Source organism: Panthera leo, chromosome E1, assembly GCF_018350215.1.
Source record: "Panthera leo isolate Ple1 chromosome E1, P.leo_Ple1_pat1.1, whole genome shotgun sequence".
NCBI lineage: Eukaryota > Metazoa > Chordata > Mammalia > Carnivora > Felidae > Panthera > Panthera leo.
Window position 1 is genome coordinate 55,138,749 of NC_056692.1, and position 23,520 is coordinate 55,162,268.

The following is a 23,520-nucleotide window of genomic DNA, read 5'->3' on the forward strand; positions in this document are numbered from 1 at the left end:
ACAGGGTCACAGCCAGAGGCCAAGAGCTGGGGGGGAGGGGCAGAGAGACCAAGACCCATTCCTGGAACTTTTAAGTACGTAAAATTTTTGAGAGATAGAGAGTGAGTGGGGGAAGGGCAGAAAGAGAAAGAGAGAGAGAGACAGAGAGAGAGAGAGAGAGAGAGAGAGAGTCCCACGAAGGCTCCACACTGCCAGTGCAGAGCCTGACGTGGGCTCATTCTCACGAACCGTGGGATCATGATCCTAGTGGAGACCGAGCCGGACACTCAACCAAATGAGCCACCCAGAAGCCCCTTAAAATGTTTTTAAAGAAACCCAGGCTGTGGGCTTAGGGTGTTAAGAGCCGGGAATGGAGGTGTCACTTGGAGGGACAATTCTTTATTCAGCCAATGAGGCAGCACCTGGACATCACTCCGTACACATCGACCCTTCTCGTAGCTCTTATAATCCCGTGTTATGCACTGTGCTAAGGGCTGGGGAGGCACTGATCATCCAGCAAGAAAGCTCCTAAGCTTCAAGGAGCTTAGTGGGAGGCACACAGCACTCAGGGGGATTAATGCCTCAAACTGTGAGGTCTGAAAGGCCTTCTTGGAGGAAAGAGCTTCTTTTTTTTTTTCTTATATTTTCTTTTATTTTTTTAATTTACATCCGAGTTAGTTGGCATATAGTGCAACAACGAATTCAGGAGTAGATTCCTTAATGTCCCTTCCCCATTTAGCCCCTCCCCCCTCCCGCAACCCCTCCAGTAACCCTCTGTTCTCCGTATTTAAGAGACTCTTATGTTTTGTCCCCCTCCCTGTTTTTATATTATTTTTGCTTCCCTTCCCTCGTGTTTATCTGTTCTGTGTCTTAAAGTTCTCATATGAGTGAAGTCATATGATAGTTGTCTTTCTCTGACTAATTTCGCGTAGCATAATACCCTCCAGTTCCATCCACGTAGTTGCCAATGGCAAGATTTCATTCTTTTTGATTGCCGAGTAATACTCCACTGTATATATATACCACATCTTCTTTATCCGTTCATCCATCGATGGACATTTGGGCTCTTTCCATACTTTGGCTATTGCTGATAGTGCTGCTATAAACATGGGGGTGCATGTGTCCTTTCGAAACAGCACACCTGTATCCCGTGGATAAATGCCTAGTAGTGCAATTGCTGGGTCGTAGGGTAGTTCTAGTTTTAACTTTTTGAGGAACCTCCATACTGTTTTCCAGAGTCGCTGCACCAGCTTGCATTCCCACCAGCAATGCAAAAGAGGTCCTCTTTCTCCACATCCTTGCCAACATCTGTTGTTGCCTGAGTTGTTAATGTTAGCCATTCTGACAGGTGTGAGGTGGTATCTCATTGTGGTTTTGATTTGTATTTCCCTGATGATGAGTGACGTTGAGCATTTTCTCATGTGTCGGTTGGCCATCTGGATGTCTTCTTTGGAGAAGTGTCTATTCATGTCTTTTGCCCATTTCTTCACTGGATTATTTGGTTTTTGGGTGTTGAGTTTGGTAAGTTCTCTATAGATTTTGGATACTAACCCTTTATCTGATATGTCGTTTGCAAATATCTTCTCCCATTCCAATGGTTGACTTTTAGTTTTGCTGATTATTTCTTTCATTGTGCAGAAGCTTTTTATTATGATAAGTTCCCAGTAGTTCATTTTTGCTTTTGTTTCCTTTGCCTCTGGAGATGTGTTGAGTACGAAGTGCTGCGGCCAAAATCAAAGACGTTTTTGCCTGCTTTCTCCTCGAGGGTTTTGATGGCTTCCTGTCTTACTTTTAGGTCTTTCATCCATTTTGAGTTTATTTTTGTGTACAGTGTAAGAAAGTGGTCCAGGTTCATTTTTCTGCATGTCGCTGTCCAGTTTTCCCAGCACCACTTGCTGAAGAGACTGTCTTTATTCCATTAGATATTCTTCCCTGCTTTGTCAAAGATCAGTTGGCCATACGTTTGTGGGTCCATTTCTGGGTTCTCTATTCTGTTCCATTGATCTGAGTGTCTGTTTTTATGCCAGTACCATACTGTCTTGATGATTACAGCTTTGTCATACAGCTTGAAGTCTGGGATTGTGATGCCTCCTGCTTTGGTTTTCTTTTTCAAGATGGCTTTGGCTATTCGGGGTCTTTTCTGGTTCCATACAAATTTTAGGATTGTTTGTTCTAACTCTGTGAAGATATGCTGGTGTTATTTTGATAGGTATTGCATTGAATATGTAGATTGCTTTGGGTAGTGTTGTTCTTTTTATCCAGGGTCATGGAATATTTTTCCTTTTTTTGTGTGTGTCTTCTTCAATTTCTTTCATAAGCTTTCTATAGTTTTCAGTGTATAGATTTTTTGTCTCTTTGGTTAGATTTATTCCTAGGTATTTTATGGGTTTTGGTGCAATTGTAAATGGGATCGATTCCATGATTTCTCTTTCTGTTGCTTCATTGTTGGTGTATAGGAATGCAACCGATTTCTGTGCATTGATTTCATATCCTGCAATTTTGCTGAATTCATGAATCAGTTCTAACAGTTTTTTGGTGGAATCTTTTGGGTTTTCCAGATAGAGTATCATGTCATCTGCGAAGAGTGAAAGTTTGACCTCCTCCCGGCCGATTTGGATGCCTTTTATTTCTTTGTGTCGTCTGATTGCAAAGGCTAAGACTTCCAATACTATGTTGAATAACAGTGGTGAGAGTGGACATCCCTGTCTTGTTCCTGACCTTGGGGGGAAAGCTCTCAGTTTTTCCCTATTGAGGATGATATTACCATTGGGTCTTTCATATATGGCTTTTATGAGCTCAAGGTATGCTGCTTCTATCCCTATTTTCTTGAGGGTTTTTATCAAGAAAGGATGCTGCATTTTGTCAAATGCTTTCTCTGCATCTATTGAGAGGATCATGTGGTTCTTGTCCTTTCTTTTATTGATGTGATGAATCACTTTGATTGTTTTGCAGATATTGAACCAGCCCTCCATCCCAGGTATAAATCCCACTTGGTCGTGGTGAATAATTTTTTTAATGTATTGTTGGATGGAGGAAAGAGCTTCTAAGCTGACACTTAAAGACCAACCGGGAACCAATCAGTTAAAGACAAGGCTTCTCGAGACAGTGTTCCAGGGAGAGTGAACAACTATGCACATGCAAAGATCTCAGGGGGTTTGGCCAACCAGCGACAAAATGTGGTGGTGGTTGCTACCATTACTGATATATGGCAGTGGTGCTATTAACTGATTACTTACTATTAATTCCTGAAGATTTATGATTTTGAGCAAGTGCTTCCCTCTCTCTTTGAGCAGATGCCTCAGTTCCCTTATCTGTAGGATGATGACCCTTCCAACTCTGTCCTTGGTCACCCACTCCTTATTGACAGCTGTCATAGGCCCTAACAACACAGGACCTGAAACTAGGCTGTGCACTTAGACCAGCACTTAGGGGACAGTCACAGAGGAAGGCTGGGGAAGGTGTAGAGAATGTCTGAGAGCCCCAGACACTGGCTCTGAGCTCTGCAGCCACTGTGACCATGCCCCAGCCTGGAGGAAACCTCACCGTGGAAAGACACTCAGGATCCAGGGTGGTGGAAGGAGTGTGCCCACAGCTATATAAATTTTATCTTGATGAAGCAGAGGTCAAATGTAAGGGTGGAGGTCCCCAGAGGACAGTGAGATCCTGGGGCAAAGAGAGGGTAGGAGCTTCCAGGAAATCCCTGGGTATTGAGACCCTGGATCCCACCAGAGTACCCAGGGATGGGGTGGAGGGCTGTATCCTGCCTGTTCTGAGTACCCAGGGGCAGGAACTGCCACTGACAGGACTAAGCCAGGCTGAGATGAAGGGTGTTGAGATGGTGCAGACCCCTGAGTATGATCCCCTCAGTCTCCCACACCAGACCCCCCCAAGGCTTGAGACCATCCCTAGAGGACCAAGGATGCACTTTAATGGATCCCATCCCCTCCTCCCAGTGTTTGTATCTAAGGAAATTCAGGCTAAGCTAAATGACCCTTCATGTAAGAGTCAATCCCAGCACTGAGACCGCTGGCAAGAAATGAGACATAGGCACAGTGATGATATGTGTCCAAGATGTACCTTATAATTAATACAGGCATCTCCTACACAAGTCACCCAGAAGTTAAGGCACCTTAGCGTGGGTGAAGTGGTATCTCATTGTGGTTTCGATTTGTGTTTCCTTGATGACTAATGCTGTTGAGCATCTTTTCATGTGCTTGTTGACCATTTGTATGTCTTCTTTGGAGAAATGTCTACTCAGACCTTTTACCCATTTTTTAATGAGGTTATTTGTCTTTTGGTTGTTATAGGTGTTCTTTGCATATTCTAGATACAAGTTCTTTCTCGGCTATATTATTGCAAATATTTTCTCCCATTCTGAGGGGTATCTTTTTACTTTCCTGATAGTGTTTTGGCACACAAAAGTGTTTAATTATTTTTTTAAGTTTGTTTGTTTGTTTATTTATTTACTTATTTATTTTTGAGAGAAAGAGAGAAAGTTGGGGAGAGGCAGAGAGAGGGAGACCGAGGATCTGAAGCCGGCTCCAGGCTGACAGCCGAGAGCCCCACTGGAGGGCTCAAACTTGAGAACTGAGAGATCATGACCTAAGTCAGAGGCAGATGCTTAACCACTGAGTCACCCAGGCGCCCCGATGATCCTTTTTTAAAAATTATATGTGTATGTGTGTGTGTGTGTGTATATATATATATATATATATATATATATATATATACACACATATATATAAACATATATATATATATATATATATATATATTTTTTTTTTTTTTTTTTTTTTTTTAAGAGAGACAGATTGTGAGTGAGGGAGGAGCAGAGAGAAAGGGAGACACAGAATCCCAAGCAGGTTCCAGGCTCCCAGCTGTCAGCACAGAGCCCGATGCTGGGCTGGAACTCACCAACCATGAGATCATGACCTGAGCCAAAGTCCGAGGCTTTAACCAACTGAGCCACCCCACCCAGGAGTCCCTTATTTTTTATATATTTTTGAGAGAGAGACAGAGTGTGAGTGGGAGGAGGAACAGAGAGAGAGGAAGACACAGAATCCAAAGCAGGCTCCAGACTCTGAGCTGTCCGCACAGAGCCTGATTCGGGGCTCAAACTCACTAACAGAGAGTTCATGACCTGAGCCAAAGTCGGACGCTGAACCAAAGTTGGACGCTTAACCGACTGAGCCACCCAGGCGCTCTCACCTCCCCCCCCCCCCCCCTTTTAAAATGGTGTGTGGTGAGAATCCGAGCTCATCTTTTTGCATGTGCATTTTCAGTTGTTCCAGCACCATTTGCCGAAAAGACCATTCTTTCCACACTGGGTTGTCTCAGCATCTTTGTGGAAAATCAGCTCATCAGAAATATGAGGGCTTATTCTCAATTCTCTTCTATTTGACCTATGTCAATCCTGACGCCCGCACCAAACTGTCTTGATTACCATAACTTTGTAGTAACTGAATAAGCTTTAAATAATACGTATTAAGGGCTGGCTAGTGGGGAAGAAGATGGAAAAAGAGCCCGCAGCTCTGAAGAGCGCATGCGGAAGTGGTGGGCGTCCTCTGATCTGCCTCCAAAGGTCTGAGGGTGGCCCTCTTCGCTCGACCGCGGGTGTCTGCCTGCGTTCTCCTGGTGCGGCCCTCAAGCTCCAGGCTTTCACCGCAAGGACCACTGGGGAGCTAAAGCCGCCGAAGAACGCTCCACCCTGGCCTCCCACCCGACTCCCGCTGGGAGGTGGAGCCCCTTAATGGCACGCTTTCTCCCTCCCTCCCATTCCTGGAGGCTCTAGCGCGCAGAGGCAGCAGGAAAATCCACAAGTGGAAAAGAGTCTGCGACCTATGCAAATCACAAGCTAATGATATGCTAATCGTGTCGCGGAGCCGGCATCTCAAGCCCCGCCCGGCTACTGGAAGGTCCAGGCCACTCGGAGCACTGGGCCAGGCTGAGGTTGGAGGTGCAGGACCCAGTCACGCCCAGCCACGCCCCCCCACCACGAGGCCCCGCCTCCTTCCCCACTGGACGGGGACTCGGAGGTGGCCCCGCCCACCGGCGCCCTGTGCCCGCCCCTCGAGGGCGCGGTTCTCCGCCTGTCGGCGTCCTGCCTCCTCCATCGCCCGCTGGCGGGGCCGCAGGAAGCCGGGCGCGGCGGGAGTGGAGCCGCTTTTCTGCCGGGCCGCGCGAGCCGGTGAGCGGGCCCCCCGGGACCCCCCTCCCCCGCACTGTCCCAAAGGTGCCCTCCCGCCGAGGTCCTCGTCAGCGCCGTCGCAGACCCGCCTCGCCGTGGGCGTCCCGGGCCCCTTCCCGCTTGTGACGGGCTCTGGGTTGAGGATCCAGGAAAGTCTTGTCCCATTCCTGAGCTGCCCCAGCCTGGGATGGCTGGGGACCCCCATGCCTGAGGGGTCTCTCCCAAGCCGTTCCCATCCTCCAGGGCCTAGGGGGCTGGGGGAGGCACCGGCACCGGCACCGGCACCGGCACCGCGCAAGGCCTGGCCTGAAATCACGCGGGCGCCGCCTGGGCGTCCCAGACGCCCCACCCAGAGGAGATCCGTCCTGGGGAGGGTGGGAAAGCAGAATGGAAACGAGAGCCAGGACGGCAGGGACGGGGCCAGGCTGGGAAGAGCTCATGAAGTCCCTGTGGCCTACCTATCCCATCCCCCACCCAGGCTGAGGTCAGCCGGCCCCTGAATGTGGGGGAACCTTTGGAGGCAGAGAGAGGAGGAGGGTGACCTGCCCCAGTTCGAGGAGATCTGGAACGCCCTGTTCCTTCCATAGCCCCTGCCAAGTGCAGAGGTTTGAAGACTTGTCAGTCCCAACCTCAAGCTGGTTCTGGCAGCTCTTCTGTCCAGAGGAAGCCCTACCACTGCCACCCTGTGTCCTGGGCCCTGCCTCATATGGGGTCTGGGAAGGGAGGGATCTTCAGGGACTGCTCTGGGGCTGGTGGTTCTTCCTTTAACCCTCACCGTGGGAAAGGAGCCATCCCCTCCACTCAGCACACCAAGACCCTGCAAGAGAGCTTTGGCTCACTCCTGTGACCATGCCTGCAAGCTTAGCGGGGCAGAGAGGGGATTCTGAGGGCCTAGGGAGGGCTCTGGCATCAGATGGGAAGCCCTAAAAACAAACCAAGGTGTGTGTGCAATGTGTGAAGGACAAGAAATGCTATTTGAATTTGTGCCCTGCCCATAAACCCAGCTCCCTGCCACTTGGGCGTGAAGGTAGTCTCACTCTGGGCTGGGGTTCCTGAGGGCTGAGGTGGGCAGCTCCTGTGAAAAGCTGCTCACTTCCAGTCCCAGGAAGTGAGAGTGAAGTGTCTCTAGCCGCATTTCTTTCTTTGCCTCAACCACAAGCCAGGCAGTGATCATGATTCATGGTGCCCAGTACAAAGGAAAGACCACTTCCCTGCTGGGACAGAATTGGAGCCAAAGCACCCAGCCCCATCTCTGCTCTGCTCTGCTTGACTCTCCTGGAATGGACCTGTCGGCCAGGAAGCCAGGTCACCCCTGGTCCTGGCCTTGCCTGCCTCCCAGGGAACACAGGTGGGTCACTCACATTGGTATTATCTTTCGTGCTCACCCAAGGCTGGGTGGGGGTGTGTGAAGAGGTCCCTGCTCATAGCGGGGGTGGGGGGGGGGGGAAGGAGGGTCGACAACGATAAACAAAGGAATAATCCACTCCAATGTGGTGTGAAAAGTACTATTTAGGAGAGAAATAGGGGTACCTGGGTGGCTCAGTAGGCTAAGCCTCTGACTTTAGCTCAGGTCCTGATCTCACAGTTTGTGAGTCTGAGCTCTGAATCAGGCTCTGTGCTGATAGTGCAGAGACTGCTTTGGATTCTCTCTCTCTCCCTGTCTCTGACTCCCCCCTCTCTCACTTGCTCTCTCTAAAAAATGAATAAAATGAAACCTTTTTTTATATTTAAATTTTTTTGTTTATTTTTGAGAGAGAGACAGAGCGTGAGTGGGGGAGGGGCAGAGAAAGAGGGAGACACAGAATCTGAAACCAGCTCCAGACTCTGAGCTATCAGCACAGGGCCCAATGCAGGGCTCGAACTCACTAACCGGGAGATTGTGACCTGAACTGAAACCAAGAGTCAGATGCATAACCGACTGAGCCACCCAGGTGCCCCCAAAATAAAACACTTTTTCAAAAAAGGGAAACAGGGGTACCTGGGTGGCTCAGTCAGTTAAACATCAACTTTGGCTCAGGTCATGGTCTCACTGCTCATGGGTTCTAGCCCCGCATTGGGCTCTGCTGACAGCTCAAGAGCCTGGAGCCTGCTTTGGGTTCTGTGTCTCCCTCCCTCTCTGCACCTCCCCACCTCAAAAATAAATAAAACATTAAAAAAAAAAAAAAAAAAAAGGAGAGAAATAGAGGAAGAAGGCCTAGCCCAGCCTGGGGTGGGGGCCAGGGGAGCTTCCCAGGAGTGCTGTCAGGACTGAATCTTGAAGGACCAACAGGATTCCCTCTGGCTAGGATTTTGGAATGTCCACAGCTTAGTTCTTGAGGAGGGCCCAGTTTATTGGACGAAGGGGCTGGAGGACCAAAGGGACCAAAAAGCTGTGACCTAGGAGTCACTGGGGGTATGGAAGAGGACGCCCCCTTGTGGCAGGCAGAGTTTACAAGGGAACTCCCAGAGGGAGGCCAGGGGTCCTCAGACCTGGGAGGCAGGGCTCCCAGCTGGCAAAGAAAGAGCAAAGGTGCTTGGGGTTTCCTGGGCTCTGACTGTCCCTGGAGGCCTGAAGGAAGGAGAAACTGGGAAGAGTCAGCCCCATTGAAAGATTCAGAGTAAAGGTCAGAATCCTGGACAAAGTCCCCAAAGGGCTGCCCAGAGAAGTGGCTGCTGAGAAGGGTACTATAGAAACCTCTCTGTAGAGGGGCAGGACAAGCAGGAACAAGAAAGGACCAGAACTGGGAAATGGGGAGGGGCTGGGCTGAGATCCAGCCTCCAGCACCCCCTCCCCCACATGTCTCCCCTGTCACCCACCTCCTCCCTGCCACCTTGGGGTCAGTGACAGTGTGCTACTCTGAAGGGAACCGGCAGGGTCCCAGGGCTCAGATGGGACAGGAGTAGAGCAGTGGGGACGGAAAGGGCAGGAGGAGGTGAAGGTTGTGGAGGAAGCCTGGGCGTCCTGGGAAGAAGAGGGGAGAGCAGCGGGTCCGGGAAGGCTGGGCAGGGGCGGGGGGGGGGGGGGGGGGGTACAAACTGTGGCGAGGGTGTGGAGGGGACATTTGGGCCAGCACAGACAGGATCAGGTGGCGCTGGTGGCCTTTCCATTTGCTGTGGATACAGAAATCCTAGAAGGGACTGTGTCTGAGGTTTGCCCGAGCCCGGAACTGGGCCAGGAGGATTGGGGCTGAGGGATCTCTAGGGCCAGTATCACATGCAGGAGCCAGGATGGCAGGACGCCAGCGCTTACAGCATACGCACGCACACTCTCACTCACCCTGAGGTTGGGCTGAATGGGCCACTTACTTTGGCAGGGCTCCTGGGGGTCCTCTGGGGAGGGAGCAGACTTGGTGTCCAGAGAAGAGAGAGATTGGAGCGTGTGAAGGAGGCAGTTTAGGGCGGTTCCCATAGGTGCTATTTTAAAGCACCTGAGCCTGGGGCAGAAGGTGTGGAGCGCTCGGCATGTTGGGAAGATGGGGTTGCATATTTCTGATAGTTTCCTGAGTTTCCATGGATCTTCCCAGGACCTGGGGCTAAAAGGAAGAGAACTGTGGGAACCGGAGCTCAGGGGATCCATTGGCTTCACTGGGGTGAAGGCTGCCAGAGCCCAGAGCTCTGAGTGCGGGTGAGGTCTGAAGGCCACGGGGAACCAGGAAGCAGGAGGAGAGCCCAGAGAGAGGGGACTGGAAAAGCACTCTGCATTTGAGGAGGGGGCCTTGGGGCTTTGAGGTCTGGTTACGGCAGCTTCTGTGATGGGAGGGCGGCCCGGATGGGCGGTGTCGGTGGGGGGGGGGGGGGCGGGGAAGGCGAGAAACTGAGATAAGACTGAGCCAGATATGGGGGTGGTACGGTTTCATCTGCATGGTGTGTGACCCCATGTGCATGTGGTGTGCCTGTATATTTGTGTAGCATTTGTTTATCTCTGGGCTTGTCTGCATGTGTCCGTGTAGGTGTGTATTTGTACATGTGATGTCTGCATGTGTGACTGTGTGTGTGTCTGTGTCTCTAGATTTTTCTGTGTGAGCGTGTATCGGTGTAAGTGTGTCTGCACATACGTCTGTGTACCTGTGTGGTTCTGTGTGTTTCTGTCTATGCTGTGTGTGTGTGTGTGTGTGTGTGTGTGTGTGTGTGTCCGTGAACATGTATCTTGGCATATGCCCGTGTGTGGCTGTGTATGTATCTGCATGTTTGGGGGTGGGTGGAGGGCTTGCTCAGAGAAGCCCTGGCAGGTGGTGGGTCATTATCCAGCATCACTGTAGAACTTGACTCTGTCATGGGCTCCCTGTGAAAGGAGTAAGTGCCAAGGGCCTTTGGATGAGACCTGAGCCTTTTCCCGAAAGCTGCTGGTTTGGTGCCCTTGGAGGACTATTCTGTGTGTGCTCCTTTGACTACACACAGCACTGGCTCACCCACCTAGGCAGTCTCAACAGCAATGACGGTAGAGCCGGCAGCGTTGTGAAAGTCTGTGTTTGTGTGCAGGAAGCCTGCTTATGGATGTTTGAAAATACATCTGTGTGTGCCTGCGGGGGCATTGGGACTAGGCTGGCTCTAGAGGTCTGTTCCATTCTACAAGCGACTACTGAGTGCTTGCTGTGTGCGGGAGGGGACCCCAAGACTGGGCCAGGAAGTACCACCCGCTGACCACCAAACGATGTAAGTCTAGGAAGAGTTCCACCCACCTGCCCTGTTGCATTGTTGGCTCACCTACCCGCCTCTCCTGACAGGCTGGCTCTGGGAAGTGGGTGAAAGGAAATGCCAAGGCCAGCGTGTTTGCCTCTGGCCACCTCCTAGGGGGCGGTACACTTGGTGATACCTAGTGCTGGGGCAAGAGGAAGGAATGGTTTCAGCCACCCAGGGAAAGTGGCAGGTGAACACGGGGAGGGTCGGCAGCTCCATTCTGTCCCCTCCACAGGTGGCCCAGGCAGTGGCAGCCGTGACAGTGAGGCGGTGACAGCAGAATTTGTGGCAAAGGATGCCCCAGGTCCTGGAGCGTGCAGAGGGCTGCTGGGCCTGGGTAGTGCTGCTGGCCTCCCTGGTGACCCAGGGCCTCACCCTGGGCTTCCCCACATGCACTGGCATCTTCTTCACTGAACTGCAGCATGAGTTCCAGGCCAGCAACAGTGAGACCTCCTGGTTCCCCTCCATCCTGACAGCCATGCTCCACGCTGGGGGTGAGCAGCCTGGGGAGGGCCCAAGGGAGGGTTGAGAAAGAGCAGGGGGTGAGAGAGGAAGCCACAGTCTCCCTGGCCTCCTGGATCCCTCTCTCTGCGACCACAGGCTTTGTCTCATGGGGTGAATTCCTAAGATGTCACCTGATTTCAGCAGGGCCAGCCCCCCTGGCTGGAATCCCGTAGGTCTGGGCTGGGCAGGTCTGAGCTAGGCTGGGCTGGGGAGGGGGAGAGGGCTAGAGGCACCTGGGATACAAAGCCAATCCTCTCAGTGGCTGGGGGATCAATGCGGACTGTAGGAATGTCAGGCACTCAGCAGACTTGAGGAAGAGACACTTGAGTGATCTCTCTGAACCTGTTGCTTCCTCTGCAATATAGAGGTAATGCCCAGCACCCTACCCACCTCCTACATGGGATCATAGGGAAGATCACATGACTCCCCGGAAAGTAGTATTTGGAGGCCCTCGTTAGAGTCTTCAGTATGGGAAAGGGGGCTTGAGGTACACACCAGGTGCAAGATCGGGGCAGGGCAAGAGCCCCATCTCTCACCCTGAGGCAGAAGGGCTGGGGAGGTGGCCGGGAAGGCAGTGCCCCACCTCATTTCCTGTTTGGCTCCTCCAGGAATGTGACCCCCTCACCTTGTGAAGGGGGGAGGCCAGGGGCTGCCTGCGAGGCTCTCTACAATAGACTTGGGCTCAGGGGCCTGCCCCTGGCTCCTGAGAGCTCTATCACGGAGACTCCATAGACAGTGACCTCCTCCCGGTGTCAGGGTGGGGGCCGGTCAACTGCAGCCAGATCTCCCAGTCCTCAGGACTCTCCCCATGGGTGTGCTTGCTTGCCTCAGGTGACCCCATCTCCCTACCAACCTCCTGCCACTCCCTCCACCTGGTACCAGCAGCCTCCTTGTTATTCCAGGTCCTTCCTTCCAATTGGGCAGGAGGTCAGACTGCGATAGATGCCCTCACTGAGGTGATCCCTGCACCTGCCGCCCCAGGGCATGGGCTCGGGGCCCTGGGAAAGGCTGGGACTGGCCCAGACCGCATGACCTTTTCACCTACAAGGCTGGAGCAGAAGTGGGAACTTCAGGCAGTTCCTTCCATGCTTCCAGAGAGGGGTCTGCGTCAGGTACTGGGAAACCGGCACCCAGTGGGGACCCCCACTTCTCCACCAGCTTTAGACTTACCGCCCCCTGGCAGGCACACCAGCCCCTCAGTCGGCCTGGGATTCCTGTCTGTCTCACATACATACACCTTTAGCCCATACTCATTCAGAGTATTGTAGACATTTTAAACTTGAATGTGTCCTTGATCCCAGGCACTCCCTGCCCCACCCATCTTAGAGATGAAGAAAACAAGCAAGCACAGAGTATAGGGCATGCTCAGGGTAGCAGAGTAGGTTTGGGGAGCAGTGCCCCTGCAGAGGAAACCCCCTGCCTCCCGGCACCCTCAGCTGGCACAGGTCCTAGCCCTACCCCGAACTCCATGACTCAGGACTTTTCCAAAGTCAGGCCAGAATTTGGGGTGGGGAAGATGGCAGAAGTGTGGGACAGCAGTCATGTTCACTGCAGAGGCCTGCCTCTCTATAGCGGCCTCTACTTGATTATCTCTGAGTATGGGCCACTCACTTCCTCTGTCACTCCCATACTCATACTGGCTCACAACCCCCTCTACCCCAGAGGCACACATGCGCACGCGCACACACACACTTCCCTTGTCCCTTTGGCTGCGCTCTGGGAGAGTAACTCTGGAGAAACTCCATTATGTGTCCTTGAGGGCAGGGCACCTGGTGAATGAGGCCCTGCCAGGTGAGAAGAAGCAGCCAGCCAGGACTGGCTGCTTTCTGCCCTGGCTCTGGAGTCCTGAGAAAGCAGCTCAGGATGGGGGTGGGGTGGAAGAGAACAGGCCCTTCTCCACCAGAAGCCAAACATCTGAGTGCAAGACTTTGTGTTGGCTGGATGTGATGGGGGTAGGGGGAGAGGGCACCCCACCCAGTTTTCTCCAGGGTCCCAGGCTGCCCACCCTGGACGTGATGGAGCATAGTGGGAGGACTGTGGCCAGTCCTCTTGAGAATGGGAGGTAGGCAAGGGCCTGAACACTCGTGGGACCTCCCCTCGCAGCTGGTCAGATGTCATCCAGTGTGACCTCCTGTAGGGGAGGAAACTGAGGCACTGAGAGGGATTGCGTTTGCCCCAGCCCAGAGCCAGCCTGTGGCAGGGTGGCAATCAAAATCTAGGCTTACAGGCCTCAGGGCTGTGCCCTTTAAGCTGCCACACTAGTTCCTGCTGGAAGCACCTCCCGACCCCCCTGTCTGCCTCCCTGCAGATCTCCTCACTCAGCTGCCACCTGCTGGCTGCCTCCTCACCCCTGCCCTTCCCTGCTCCTCCTCACAGGACCCCTATGCAGCATCCTGGTGGGACGCTTTGGCTGCAGAGTGACGGTGATGCTGGGGGGCGCACTGGCCAGCCTCGGCATGGTGGCCAGCTCCTTCTGCCACACCCTTAGCCAGCTCTACCTCACGGCAGGATTCATCACAGGTGACTGTATTCCCATTTCTAGAATTTCTGGGTGCCTCCAAAAAAGTGCCAGACGTAAGTGCAGGCAGTGTGCCTTATCTTCTGGGGCTGCTTCTAGTCACACGAGGGAGAAGGACAACGAACAGATAAATAAAGAAGGATTGTTGCTGATCATGACAAGCACCTGAGAAGACAGGACAGCTGATATGATCGTGTCCTGGCTCAGGATGGGGGTGGGCAGAGATTCAACAAGCGAAGAGGTAAAATATCTAGAACACCCCATGCAGAAGGTAAAGCAAGGGCGGGAGAGGTTACTACTTTCAACAGGGCAGTGAGGGAAAGCCTTGCAGAGAAGGGGACATTTGGGCAGAGAACTAATGGGGAGGTGAGGGGAATCTGCAACCAGGCCCTTGGGGAAAGAGCATTCCAACAGCAAGGGCAAAGGCCCAGAAGCGCCCAGCAGGCAGTGAGGTGGCCAGTAGGGTAGAAGCACACGAGTAAGGGGGTCAAAAGGTGGGGTGGCGGCTGGATGGGGGGTTCAGTAACATCATCCAACTGCCATTTGTAGAGCACCACTCTGGCTCCTGTATTGAGCACTGGGCGGGGGGGGGGTGGGGTGCGGTGCACCAGGTTGGAGCAGGAGAACAGGTACAGACAGGAAGTGGCTATACCTTCAACCAGGGCAATGTGATGGAGACGATAAGTGGTCAGGTTCAGGACTGCAGGTGAGGTGCAGAAAAGAATTGGCACCTCTGCAATTGGCGGGACTCGAACCCACAAACTGTGAGATCATGACCTGAGCCGAAGTCGGACGCTTAACCGACTCAGCCACCCAGGCACCCTGAGCATCCAATTCTTGATTTCAGCTCAGATTAGGATTCCAGGGTCGTGGACTCCTGGTCCAAGCTTCTAGGACCCAAGAAGGGTGACACCAAGGTTTTTGCCCCAAACCACCAGAAGGATGAAGTAGCCTTTAACTACAATGGGGAAACTAGGGGAGGAGCAGGTTTGTGGGCGCTTGGGAAGCTCAGGTGTGGACACATCCAATCTGAGCTGCAATAGGCAGTTAGGGATCAAGACATGGCTGGCATTCAGGTCTTGAGGCGAAGTATCATCCTGCTCTCCCTGAGGGAACAAGGGTGGGTGGCTGAGGAGGCCTGAACACTGAGTCCCAGGACCCTGCAGTGCCCAGCATTCTGGGTGGGAAGAAGTGACAGAGGCAGGAAGAGACACAGGAGAGCAGGATTTCTCATGAAAGCAAGCAAAGAAAGTGCACGGGGTCGTGGCGGGAGTGAAGGCTGCTGTGGATCAGATGGAGGGGACCAGCCTTGATCTTTGGATTTGGCAATATGGAGGTTGGTGACGTTGATAAGAGCAATTCTGGAGCAGAGGTGAGAGTGAAAGTCTGATTGGAATAGATTCAAAAGAGACTAGGAAGACAGGAATTGGAGACAGCCAAGATAAACAGTATTTCCAGGAAGTTACAGTGAAGGGGAATGGAGAAATGGGCCAGTATCCAGAAGAGGCTGGGGTCAAGAGAGGGGTTTTTTTTTTTTGTTTTGCTTTGCTTTGTTTTGCCTTTTTTTTTTTTTTTTCTAGAGAGTGAGAGAGAACGTGCGCACACATGAATAGGGGAGGGGTAGAGGAAGAGAGAGAGAGAGAGAGAGATTGAATCTCAAGCAGGGTCCATGCTCAGTGCAGAGCCCAGAACAGGCTGGATCTCATGACCTGAGCTGAAATCAAGAGTTGGACACTCAAGGGACTGAGCCACCCGGGCGCCCTTTCCTCCCCGCCTTTTTTAGATTGTGTTGTTTGTTCGTTTGTTTGAGAGAGAGAGAGGGAGAGAGAGACGCACTCACACACAGAGGAAGAGACAGAATCTTAAGTAGGCTCCACACTCATCACAGAGCCCGATGCAGGGCTCGATTCCACGACCCTGGAATCCTAATCTGAGCTGAAATCTCGGGGTGCCTGGGTGGCTGAGTCGGTTAAGCGTCCGACTTCGGCTCAGGTCATGATCTCACAGTTTGTGGGTTTGAGTCCCGCGTCGGGCTCCGTGTTCACAGCTTGGAGCCTGGAGCCTGCTTTGGATTCTGTGTCTGCCTCTCTCTCTCTGCCCCTCCCCCACTCACACTCTGTCTCTCTCTCTCAAAAACAAATAAACATTAACAAAAATTTTAAAAATAAAAAAAAATTGGATGCTCAAAGGGGCTCCTGGGTGGCTCAGTTAGTTAAGCATCAAACTTCAGCTCAGGTCATGATCTCGCAGTCCATGAGTTCAAGCCCCACGTCGGGCTGTGTGCTGACAGCTCAGAGCCTGGAGCCTGCTTCCAATTCTGTGTCTCCCTCTCTCTCTGCCCCTCCCTCACTTGCACTCTATCTCTCTCTGTGTCTCAAAAATAAACATTAAAAAAAAAAAAAAAGAATTGGATGCTCAACAGATTGAGCCATCCAGGTGCCCTATGTTTTGTTTTTTTTTTTAAGTTTATTTATTTTGAGAGAAAGGATAGAAAGCACATGTTTGCACAAGTGGGGGAGGGGCAGAGAGAGAGAGGGAGAGACAATCCCAAGCAGGCTTTAAGCCATCAGTGCAGTGCCAGATGCTGGGTTCAATCTCACGAACAGTGAGATCATGACCTGAGCCGAAAGCAAGAGTCGGACGCTTAACCGACTGAGCCACCCAGGCGCCCCACCCCCCATTTTTTGCTTTTTTTAAACTGCTTTATTAACTTCACAATATATAATGAGTATCGTTCCATGCAATAGAGTAAAACTCCCCTGCTGACAGAATCTTACTGACTGGGTCAAAATATAACATTAAAAGTGTGCCTGGCTGGCTGTCGGTAGAGCATGTGACTCTTGATCTCAGAGTCGTGAGTTCAAGCCCCATGTTGGGCATGGAGCCTACTTAAAACAAAAGCAAAACCCACATTCAATTAGAAGCTGGTTGGGGCACCTGGCTGGCTCAGTTGGTTAAGTGTCCGACTTCAGCTCAGGTCGAGTTCTGTTTGTGAGTTTGAGCCCCACATTGGTCTCTCTGCTGTCAGCATGGAGCCCACTTTGGATATTCTGTCTCCCTCTCTCTGCCCCTTACCTGCTCGCTCTCTCTTTCAAGAATAGGGGTGCCTGGGTGGCTCAGTCGGTTAAGCATCAACTTCAGCTCAGGTCATGATCTCACAGTTTGTGGGTTCAAGCCCCGTGCCAGGCTCTGTGCTGACAGCTCAGAGCCTGCTTTGGATTCTGTGTCTCCCTCTCTCTCTTTGCCCCTCCTTCGCTTGTGCTCTGTCTCTCTTTCTCAAAAATAAATAAACGTTAAAAATTAAAAAAAAAATAAATAAATAAACATTAAAAAAAAAAAAGCTGATAACAGGAGCCCCACAAGAAACAGGTAACACCAAAAGGTTTACAATCAAGGTACATCGTGAACATGTAAGTTTAGGAAGCAGGTGTGTCTTCTTATGGACTTGAGGGAAAACATCAGGATTCAAGGCATAAGGCAAAACTCATCATGATGGTCACAGTGAGGAGGGTCAGTGCTAACTGCTCGCAGGCCATAAGTGAGTTGCTTTTCCCTCTGATGTCTCACTTCCTCCTCAATCCTTCTCAAATTCTCTTCTCTTACCCTTGCCCGTGGCTCTCCAAGCCTCTGACTCCTGTCTCACCTATACTGCAGGATAGAATGGCCTATGATTTACTCTAGGCTCATGATACTCACCAGCTTCCAAAGGGAGGGCTGGGGACCCTCAGGGCCACCAGGAGCAGGTACTGAGAAGGGAGTGATGGCAGGGTTTCTGTTCCGGTTTGGTTTTAATGGGAGAAATAACGATAAAGGAGAATGATCTGGCAAAGAGGAGAAAACGGTTGGTGCAGGAGAGGGAAATTGCTGGAGGGATACAACAAGATGCAGGCGTAAGTGGAGGATTGGTCTCAGCTGGCAGTCTGGACCGTCCAGCGTCACAGGTGGGAGGCAGGTGGTCAGTTGGGAGTGAGGATGGGGAACGGGTGGGGATGCATGGAGAAGGACTGGTGATCTTCCAGAAGGGCATCGCAGGTGGCCCGAGGGCCGTGGTCATGGTGTAGTTGTGAGCTTTCCCTCTAACATGTTCAGCTGTGCAGGGCAGACGTGGATTGGGTCGCGGGTGGCATCTGAACCGAGCCAGGAGAGGGAGGTCTAAGGGAAGCGTACTCTAGGCAGTGGGAACGGCACCGGCAAATGTCCAGAGGCGAGGGGCAGCTTGGTGTCCAGAGGAAGAGAAAGAAGCTGATGTCGCTCAATCATGGTGAGTGACAGGGACAATGGCCTGAGATGATCAGGGCCAGACTTGTGCAGAGCCTTCCAGGGCATAGTAAATTCTGTCGCATTTTCTTTTTTCTAGATGTGATGGGAAGTCTTTGGAAGGCTAAGCGGGGAAGGAACTTACCCCAATTTAGTTTTGTTTTTTTTTTTTTAATGTTTATTTACTCTTTTTTGAGAGAGAGACAGAGCATGAGTGGGTGAGGGGCAGAGAGGGAGACAGAATCTGAACCAGGCTCCAGGCTCTGAGCTATCAGCACAGAGCCTGATGCAGGGCTTGAACTCATGAACTATGAGATCATGGCCTGAGCCGAAGTCGGACGCTCAACCGACTGAGCCACCGGGTGCCCCTCAATTTAGGTCTTTAAAGATCACTCTGGTGCTGTGCCAAGGGGAACAGGTGTGACCCCGGCAGTCCTGGGAAGGCAGATCTGAGGGCAGGGGTGGGACGCTTCTAAGGAGGTGGTGAGGCAGGCTGCTTCCATCTTAAATCCATCCCTGGGGACCTGGACGTGGGTCTGGGCTAGAGCGGAAGGAGGGCAGACATGGGACACGACCCCATGACCCCGCTCTGAATGCTGGTGGGAGGCCCCCCCAATGCCCCTTGAGCTGGTCTCTCTCCCCTGCAGGCCTGGGCATGTGCTTCAGCTTCCAGTCGAGCATCACGGTGCTGGGCTTCTACTTCTCCCGCCACCGGGCACTGGCCAACGCACTGGCTTCAGTGGGCGTCTCCCTGGGCATCACTCTCTGGCCACTGCTCTCCCGCTACCTCCTGGAGAACCTGGGCTGGAGAGGCACTTTCCTCATCTTCGGCGGGGTCCTTCTCCACTGCTGCGTCTGCGGGGCCATCCTGAGGCCTGTGGCCACCAGCACGGCCCCTGAGACCAAAGAAGGCCCCCCTCCACCTTCCAAGACATCTGCACCTGGCTGCCTGGCAGCGTGCGGTGCGGCCATCCAGCGCCACCTGGCCTTCGACATCCTGCGGCACAACGCGGGCTACCGAGTGTTCACGCTGGGCGTTATGTGGATGATCCTGGGCTTCCCGCTGCCTCACGTCTTCCTGGTGCCATACGCCACGCGGCATGGGGTGGACGAGCACAAGGCGGCCTTGCTCATCTCCATCATCGGCTTCAGCAACATCTTCCTACGGCCCGTGGCTGGGCTGCTGGCAGGCCGGCGGGACTTTGCTGGCCACCGGAAGTACCTGTTCAGCCTGGCAGCCCTGCTCAATGGCCTCACCAACCTGGTGTGTGCAGCGTCGGCGGACTTCCGGGTGTTGGTGGTCTACTGCTTGGTGTACAGCGTGTCCATGAGTGGCATTGGTGCCCTCCTCTTCCAGGTGCTCATGGACATTGTGCCCATGGATCGGTTCTCCAGCGCTCTGGGCCTCTTCACCATCCTGGAGAGCATCTCCATCCTTACCTCCCCGCCACTGGCTGGTGAGGCCCCGGGAGGGAGGGAGGGAGGGAGGGCGGGCGGCCAGGCGTACGTGGGCGGGACCTGGGTGGCGGGATATGGAGACAGGGAGGAGAGGAACAGTCTGGACAGATTCGGGTGCCATCCAGCATCTCCAGGGCTAGGAACCTGGAATCCGATTTTTCCCAAACACCTTAGGGGCCTGGCCGCAGACTGTTCCCCAGCTGGCACCCAGCGTGTAAATAGTTAAAAATAAGGATTTTCGTACCAGCTGTACTGGAGCCCTTCCCCTTCTTCTCTGTGCCTCTGTCTTCTTATCAGTAAAGTGGGGGCGATAAGAGAATCTACCTTGTAGGCTTGTGAGGATCACCGTTACATAGCAAAGAGCTTACCAGAAAGCCTGGCACCTAATAAGTGCCACGCACGCACATGTTTCCTGTTATTAACATCCTGGCTCTCCCACTTCCTGCCTGTGGGACCCAGGCACGTCATTTTCCTTCTCTGAGCCACAGTGTCATCTACAGAATGCAGACAAGAACACCTGCCCTCGCCACCGATCAGCCTGTGCCAGGCATTGGTGGGCACGGCTGAATACGGAGGCCTAGTCCCCACCTCTCAGGGCTGACTTTCTGGTGGGAGAGTCCGGAATTAAAGCAGAGAGACATGATTTGCTCAGCACAGTGATTTGTGCCGGGAGGGAAACAAACCGATGTGGGAGCAGAGACCCCCATGAGCAGACTTGCCAGGCAGCTGAGAGTGTGACATTCAAAGTGACAGCGAAGGTATGTGAAGCCCTTGCTGCTGGGGGACAGTCAGTACATGGCAGGGGTTAGTACTGTAGTGCAGTGATGATGGGGACTCTTCCCAAGTGTGGCACTGAAGTCCCAGTTTCCGAGGGAGTTCTACAAGCCAACAAGTGGAGACAGCTTACCCAGGAGGAAGTACAGGAGGGCCCAGGCGTGGCTGGGCAGATATCCCAGACTGCTAGCTTCCTGCTACCAAGGGTAAGGGAGACAGGCCCTTAGGTGCTTTTCTGGCCCAGAGGTTCTTCCTGCCCCTGGGAGAGCAGGTTTCCTGTTTCCTCTCGTTTCACTCAACAGATCTCTATTGAGTGCCTTCTAGATGCCAGCCACAATAGCTGATACTGGGGATACGGCAGAGCCAAAAATCAAATCCCTGCTCTCTGAGAGCACACGAGTTAGTGGGAAGGAGGCCTGGCATCCCTGGGACGGTGGCCTAATTTGCTCTCTGTCCCCCAGGGCTCCTCCTCGACACCACCAACAACTTTAGCTACGTTTTCTACATGTCAAGCTTCTTCCTCATATCAGCTGCCCTCTTCATGGGTGGCAGCTTCTGTGTCCTGCAGAAGAAGGAGAGGCAAGGCAGGCCGGCCGAGGCCGAAGGAGCCATCACAGAAGTTGCCTCAGAGCGAGGCCTCACAGTGGAGGACCCACGTGGTTCCGAGAAGCAGCTGTACACCGAGATCACATATGTGACCAGCGTCTGAGCCCTGGGATCGTGTGTGTGACCAGCGGCTGAACCCCAGGGTCTTGTGTGTGACCGGTGGCTGAGCCCTGAGGTCAGTGAGTGACCACTGCCTCAGCCTAGGGATGTGATGTCCAGCTGCCAGAGGCTGGGGTGAAGGGCTCACCAGGAAGCCTGAACCAAAAGCCATCCAGGCTCTGTACGTTGGGACTCAGCCAGGAGCTGGGACCTTGGAGGCTGGCCTCCAAAGACTCAGGGTTCCTTCCAACCAGCAGAATCCAGGAGCGGGTCCTCCTGACTTTTCCCCTTGGGTACCGGAGTGAGTCTAAACCCTCCTCGGCTCAGCTGGCTGCCCAGTATTGCTGTTGCAACTCAGCACACTAGACCCTCCAGTCTAGCTCAATGTCTCTGATGTGATCTCTTTGTCCTTCTCCGGCCTCCAGACAGTTCCAAAGACCCCACCCCACCTCTGAGGCCCTCCTGCCCCATTTCTTCTCAAGTGCCCCAGCCTTTGCCTTAGGGCTGCCCACAGCACAGGTTGCTGGGCCTCATGCTTACTGGAACCTTGGGAAGAAGAACCTCGTGTGAGAATGAGTTATGGCCGGTGATGGTGGAGGGCCAGGCTGAGGGGTTGGCCTGGACGCAGGCTACGGACAGATGAAATGTTGGGTAGAAGAGCCATCCTGGCGTCCGAGCCAAGAACTGGAGGGGAGCCCTTCCTTGGCTTGAGTCCTAGAATCAGTGTGAGGAGTCCCTGCACACTGAGCAGGGCCTGCTCTAGGGTCTCCCTCCCTCCCTTGCCCTCCCCTCCCCCTGCCCCCCAATCTTAGCCATGAACATTAGTGCTGGGGTAGATGGAAACCTGACGTTTGACTGAGCAGGGTGGGGAAGGATTGCTAGGCAGAGCCCAAGGACCTCTGTGAAGACAGGGCTGCTTTTGCAACAGAAGCCCTTTTACTCCTCCCTCCTGTCCTGCTCTCTTTACTGTGTCACAGGTGTCCACCCTGCTCCCTGTTGGCCTGTGCCTGTGACCTGGAGGTCAGTGCTCCCCACATGCATACTCTTTTTGCTGGTACCGTGGTCATCACTTGGGGGCTAGCTGTCATCAGCCCAAACTTGTCCCAGCAGGATACCAACTGAGGCAATGGAAAAAGAGTTTGTTTGAATTACACACAAAAATGTTCCTGCCGCAGGTTATAAACCTGGTGAACTAACGAAACCGGAAAACAGGCGTAAGTCCTGCCCCTCCCCCTTCAGTTCTCGCTGCTCAGCAGGGGTCCGCTCTGACCCAAGTCCTTGTTTGTTGATTCAGGCTCAACCAGGCTCCAACAAGAAAGCCTTATCGGGAAAATAAATTTTATTTTCGTGACCTGACTTCAGCCTTCCTTCTTTTCCTGCCCAGCTGGCGTGAGTAAGCATCCTTGGGGATGTTCAGTTTTTTCCAGGACCCTGCCATGAGTGCCCCCTTATGGTCAAGGAAAGTAGTGCAGAGGTGAAGCGAAGGGCTGTGGGCTGTCATAATTTGCTGTGTAATTTTGGGCACCATCACTGGGCCTTAAAAAAAGGAGGGGGCACCTGGGTGGCTCAGTCAGTTAAGCGGCCGACTTCGGCTCAGGTCATGATTTTGCAGTCCATGAGTTCGAGCCCCGCGTCGGGCTCTGTGCTGACAGCTCAGCCTGGAGCCTGTTTCAGATTCTGTGCCTCCCTCTCTCTGACCCTCCCCCATTCATGCTCTGTCTCTCTCTGTCTCAAAAAAAATAAATAAATAAACGTTAAAAAAAAATTTAAAAAAAAAAAAAAAAAAAAAGGAGGAGGTTGGCCTGGATGAACTGGATGAATCAGAGTCTCTTCTTGTTTGAAAAATCTGATCCTGAAGACCCCCATTGCCTTCCTGCTCCTCACCCAGTCCTGTGCTTGGCCACCATCTACAGCCTGTGGACCGAAGGGGAAATGCTTGGACACATTTTACCAGGTCCTGTCTCCTCCATCTTAACTGAGTGGAAAAGGAGAGAGTTGGGACTGGTGGGAAGATGGATGCTTTTGGTGCTAGTAGCCACCAGGCTTTGAAGTGTGCAACCCCTATTAGGCCCACTTCCTAGAAACAGATTTCTTTTAAGGAAAAAAAATACCAGTGAACATTCAGCAGAGGGAAATTCAACCTCATCTGCCCCCAGCCAAGAGTGGCAATAATCTCTGGGCAGAATGCTTTCCACAAATATTGAGCATTTACTCCGTGCCAGAGCTGGGCAGAGAAGAGTAAGTCTTGGTGCTGCCCTCAGCACAAAACCAAGGACTGAGAATTGTTCCCCAAGGAGGAAAGCCCCTGAGTCTCTCGGAGGAGACAAATGAGGAAGGGAGAAATGAAGGAAGGCGGCCCATCTGATTCCAGAATCCACACTTAGCTGTTTTCCTGGGAATTCTCTAGAGAGGGTCTGGAGCAGTTCCTGACCAGTGGAGAGTAGAGCTCACGTACATCCTGTCCCTAAGCTCTGCGCCCCTT

At 52.8% G+C, this 23,520-nt stretch overlaps 1 protein-coding gene across 9 annotated transcripts; it reads left to right on the forward strand.

Moving 5' to 3' along the window:
• The first annotated feature begins 6,076 nt into the window (after positions 1-6,076).
• SLC16A5 (solute carrier family 16 member 5) lies at positions 6,077-22,394 on the forward strand. 9 transcript variants are annotated; one of them, XM_042916135.1, is made up of 6 exons: positions 7,432-7,514; positions 11,058-11,316; positions 13,703-13,846; positions 18,749-19,365; positions 19,459-19,558; positions 20,795-22,394. In XM_042916135.1, exons 2-6 carry the CDS (start codon positions 11,118-11,120, stop codon positions 21,040-21,042), a joined length of 1,308 nt encoding a protein of 435 aa, XP_042772069.1. In that variant the 5' UTR covers positions 7,432-7,514; positions 11,058-11,117; the 3' UTR covers positions 21,043-22,394. The 9 variants fall into 9 exon arrangements, with proteins under 9 accessions (XP_042772068.1, XP_042772067.1, XP_042772071.1 ...); XM_042916130.1 differs by adding an exon at positions 10,625-10,798 and having other exon boundaries at positions 7,442-7,514; positions 18,749-19,558; XM_042916131.1 differs by lacking the exon at positions 7,432-7,514 and adding exons at positions 9,195-9,770; positions 10,625-10,798 and having other exon boundaries at positions 18,749-19,558.
• Positions 22,395-23,520: the final 1,126 nt, after the last annotated feature.

Bases quoted from the DNA above. Each gene is read 5' to 3' on its own strand.
- SLC16A5 (XM_042916128.1), top strand. From the start codon at position 11,118: ATGCCCCAGGTCCTGGAGCGTGCAGAGGGCTGCTGGGCCTGGGTAGTG. The intron at 11,317-13,702 runs GTGAGCAGCCTG...TCCTCCTCACAG, and splicing joins AGCCATGCTCCACGCTGGGG to GACCCCTATGCAGCATCCTG. The intron at 19,559-20,794 runs GTGAGGCCCCGG...TCTGTCCCCCAG, and splicing joins TACCTCCCCGCCACTGGCTG to GGCTCCTCCTCGACACCACC.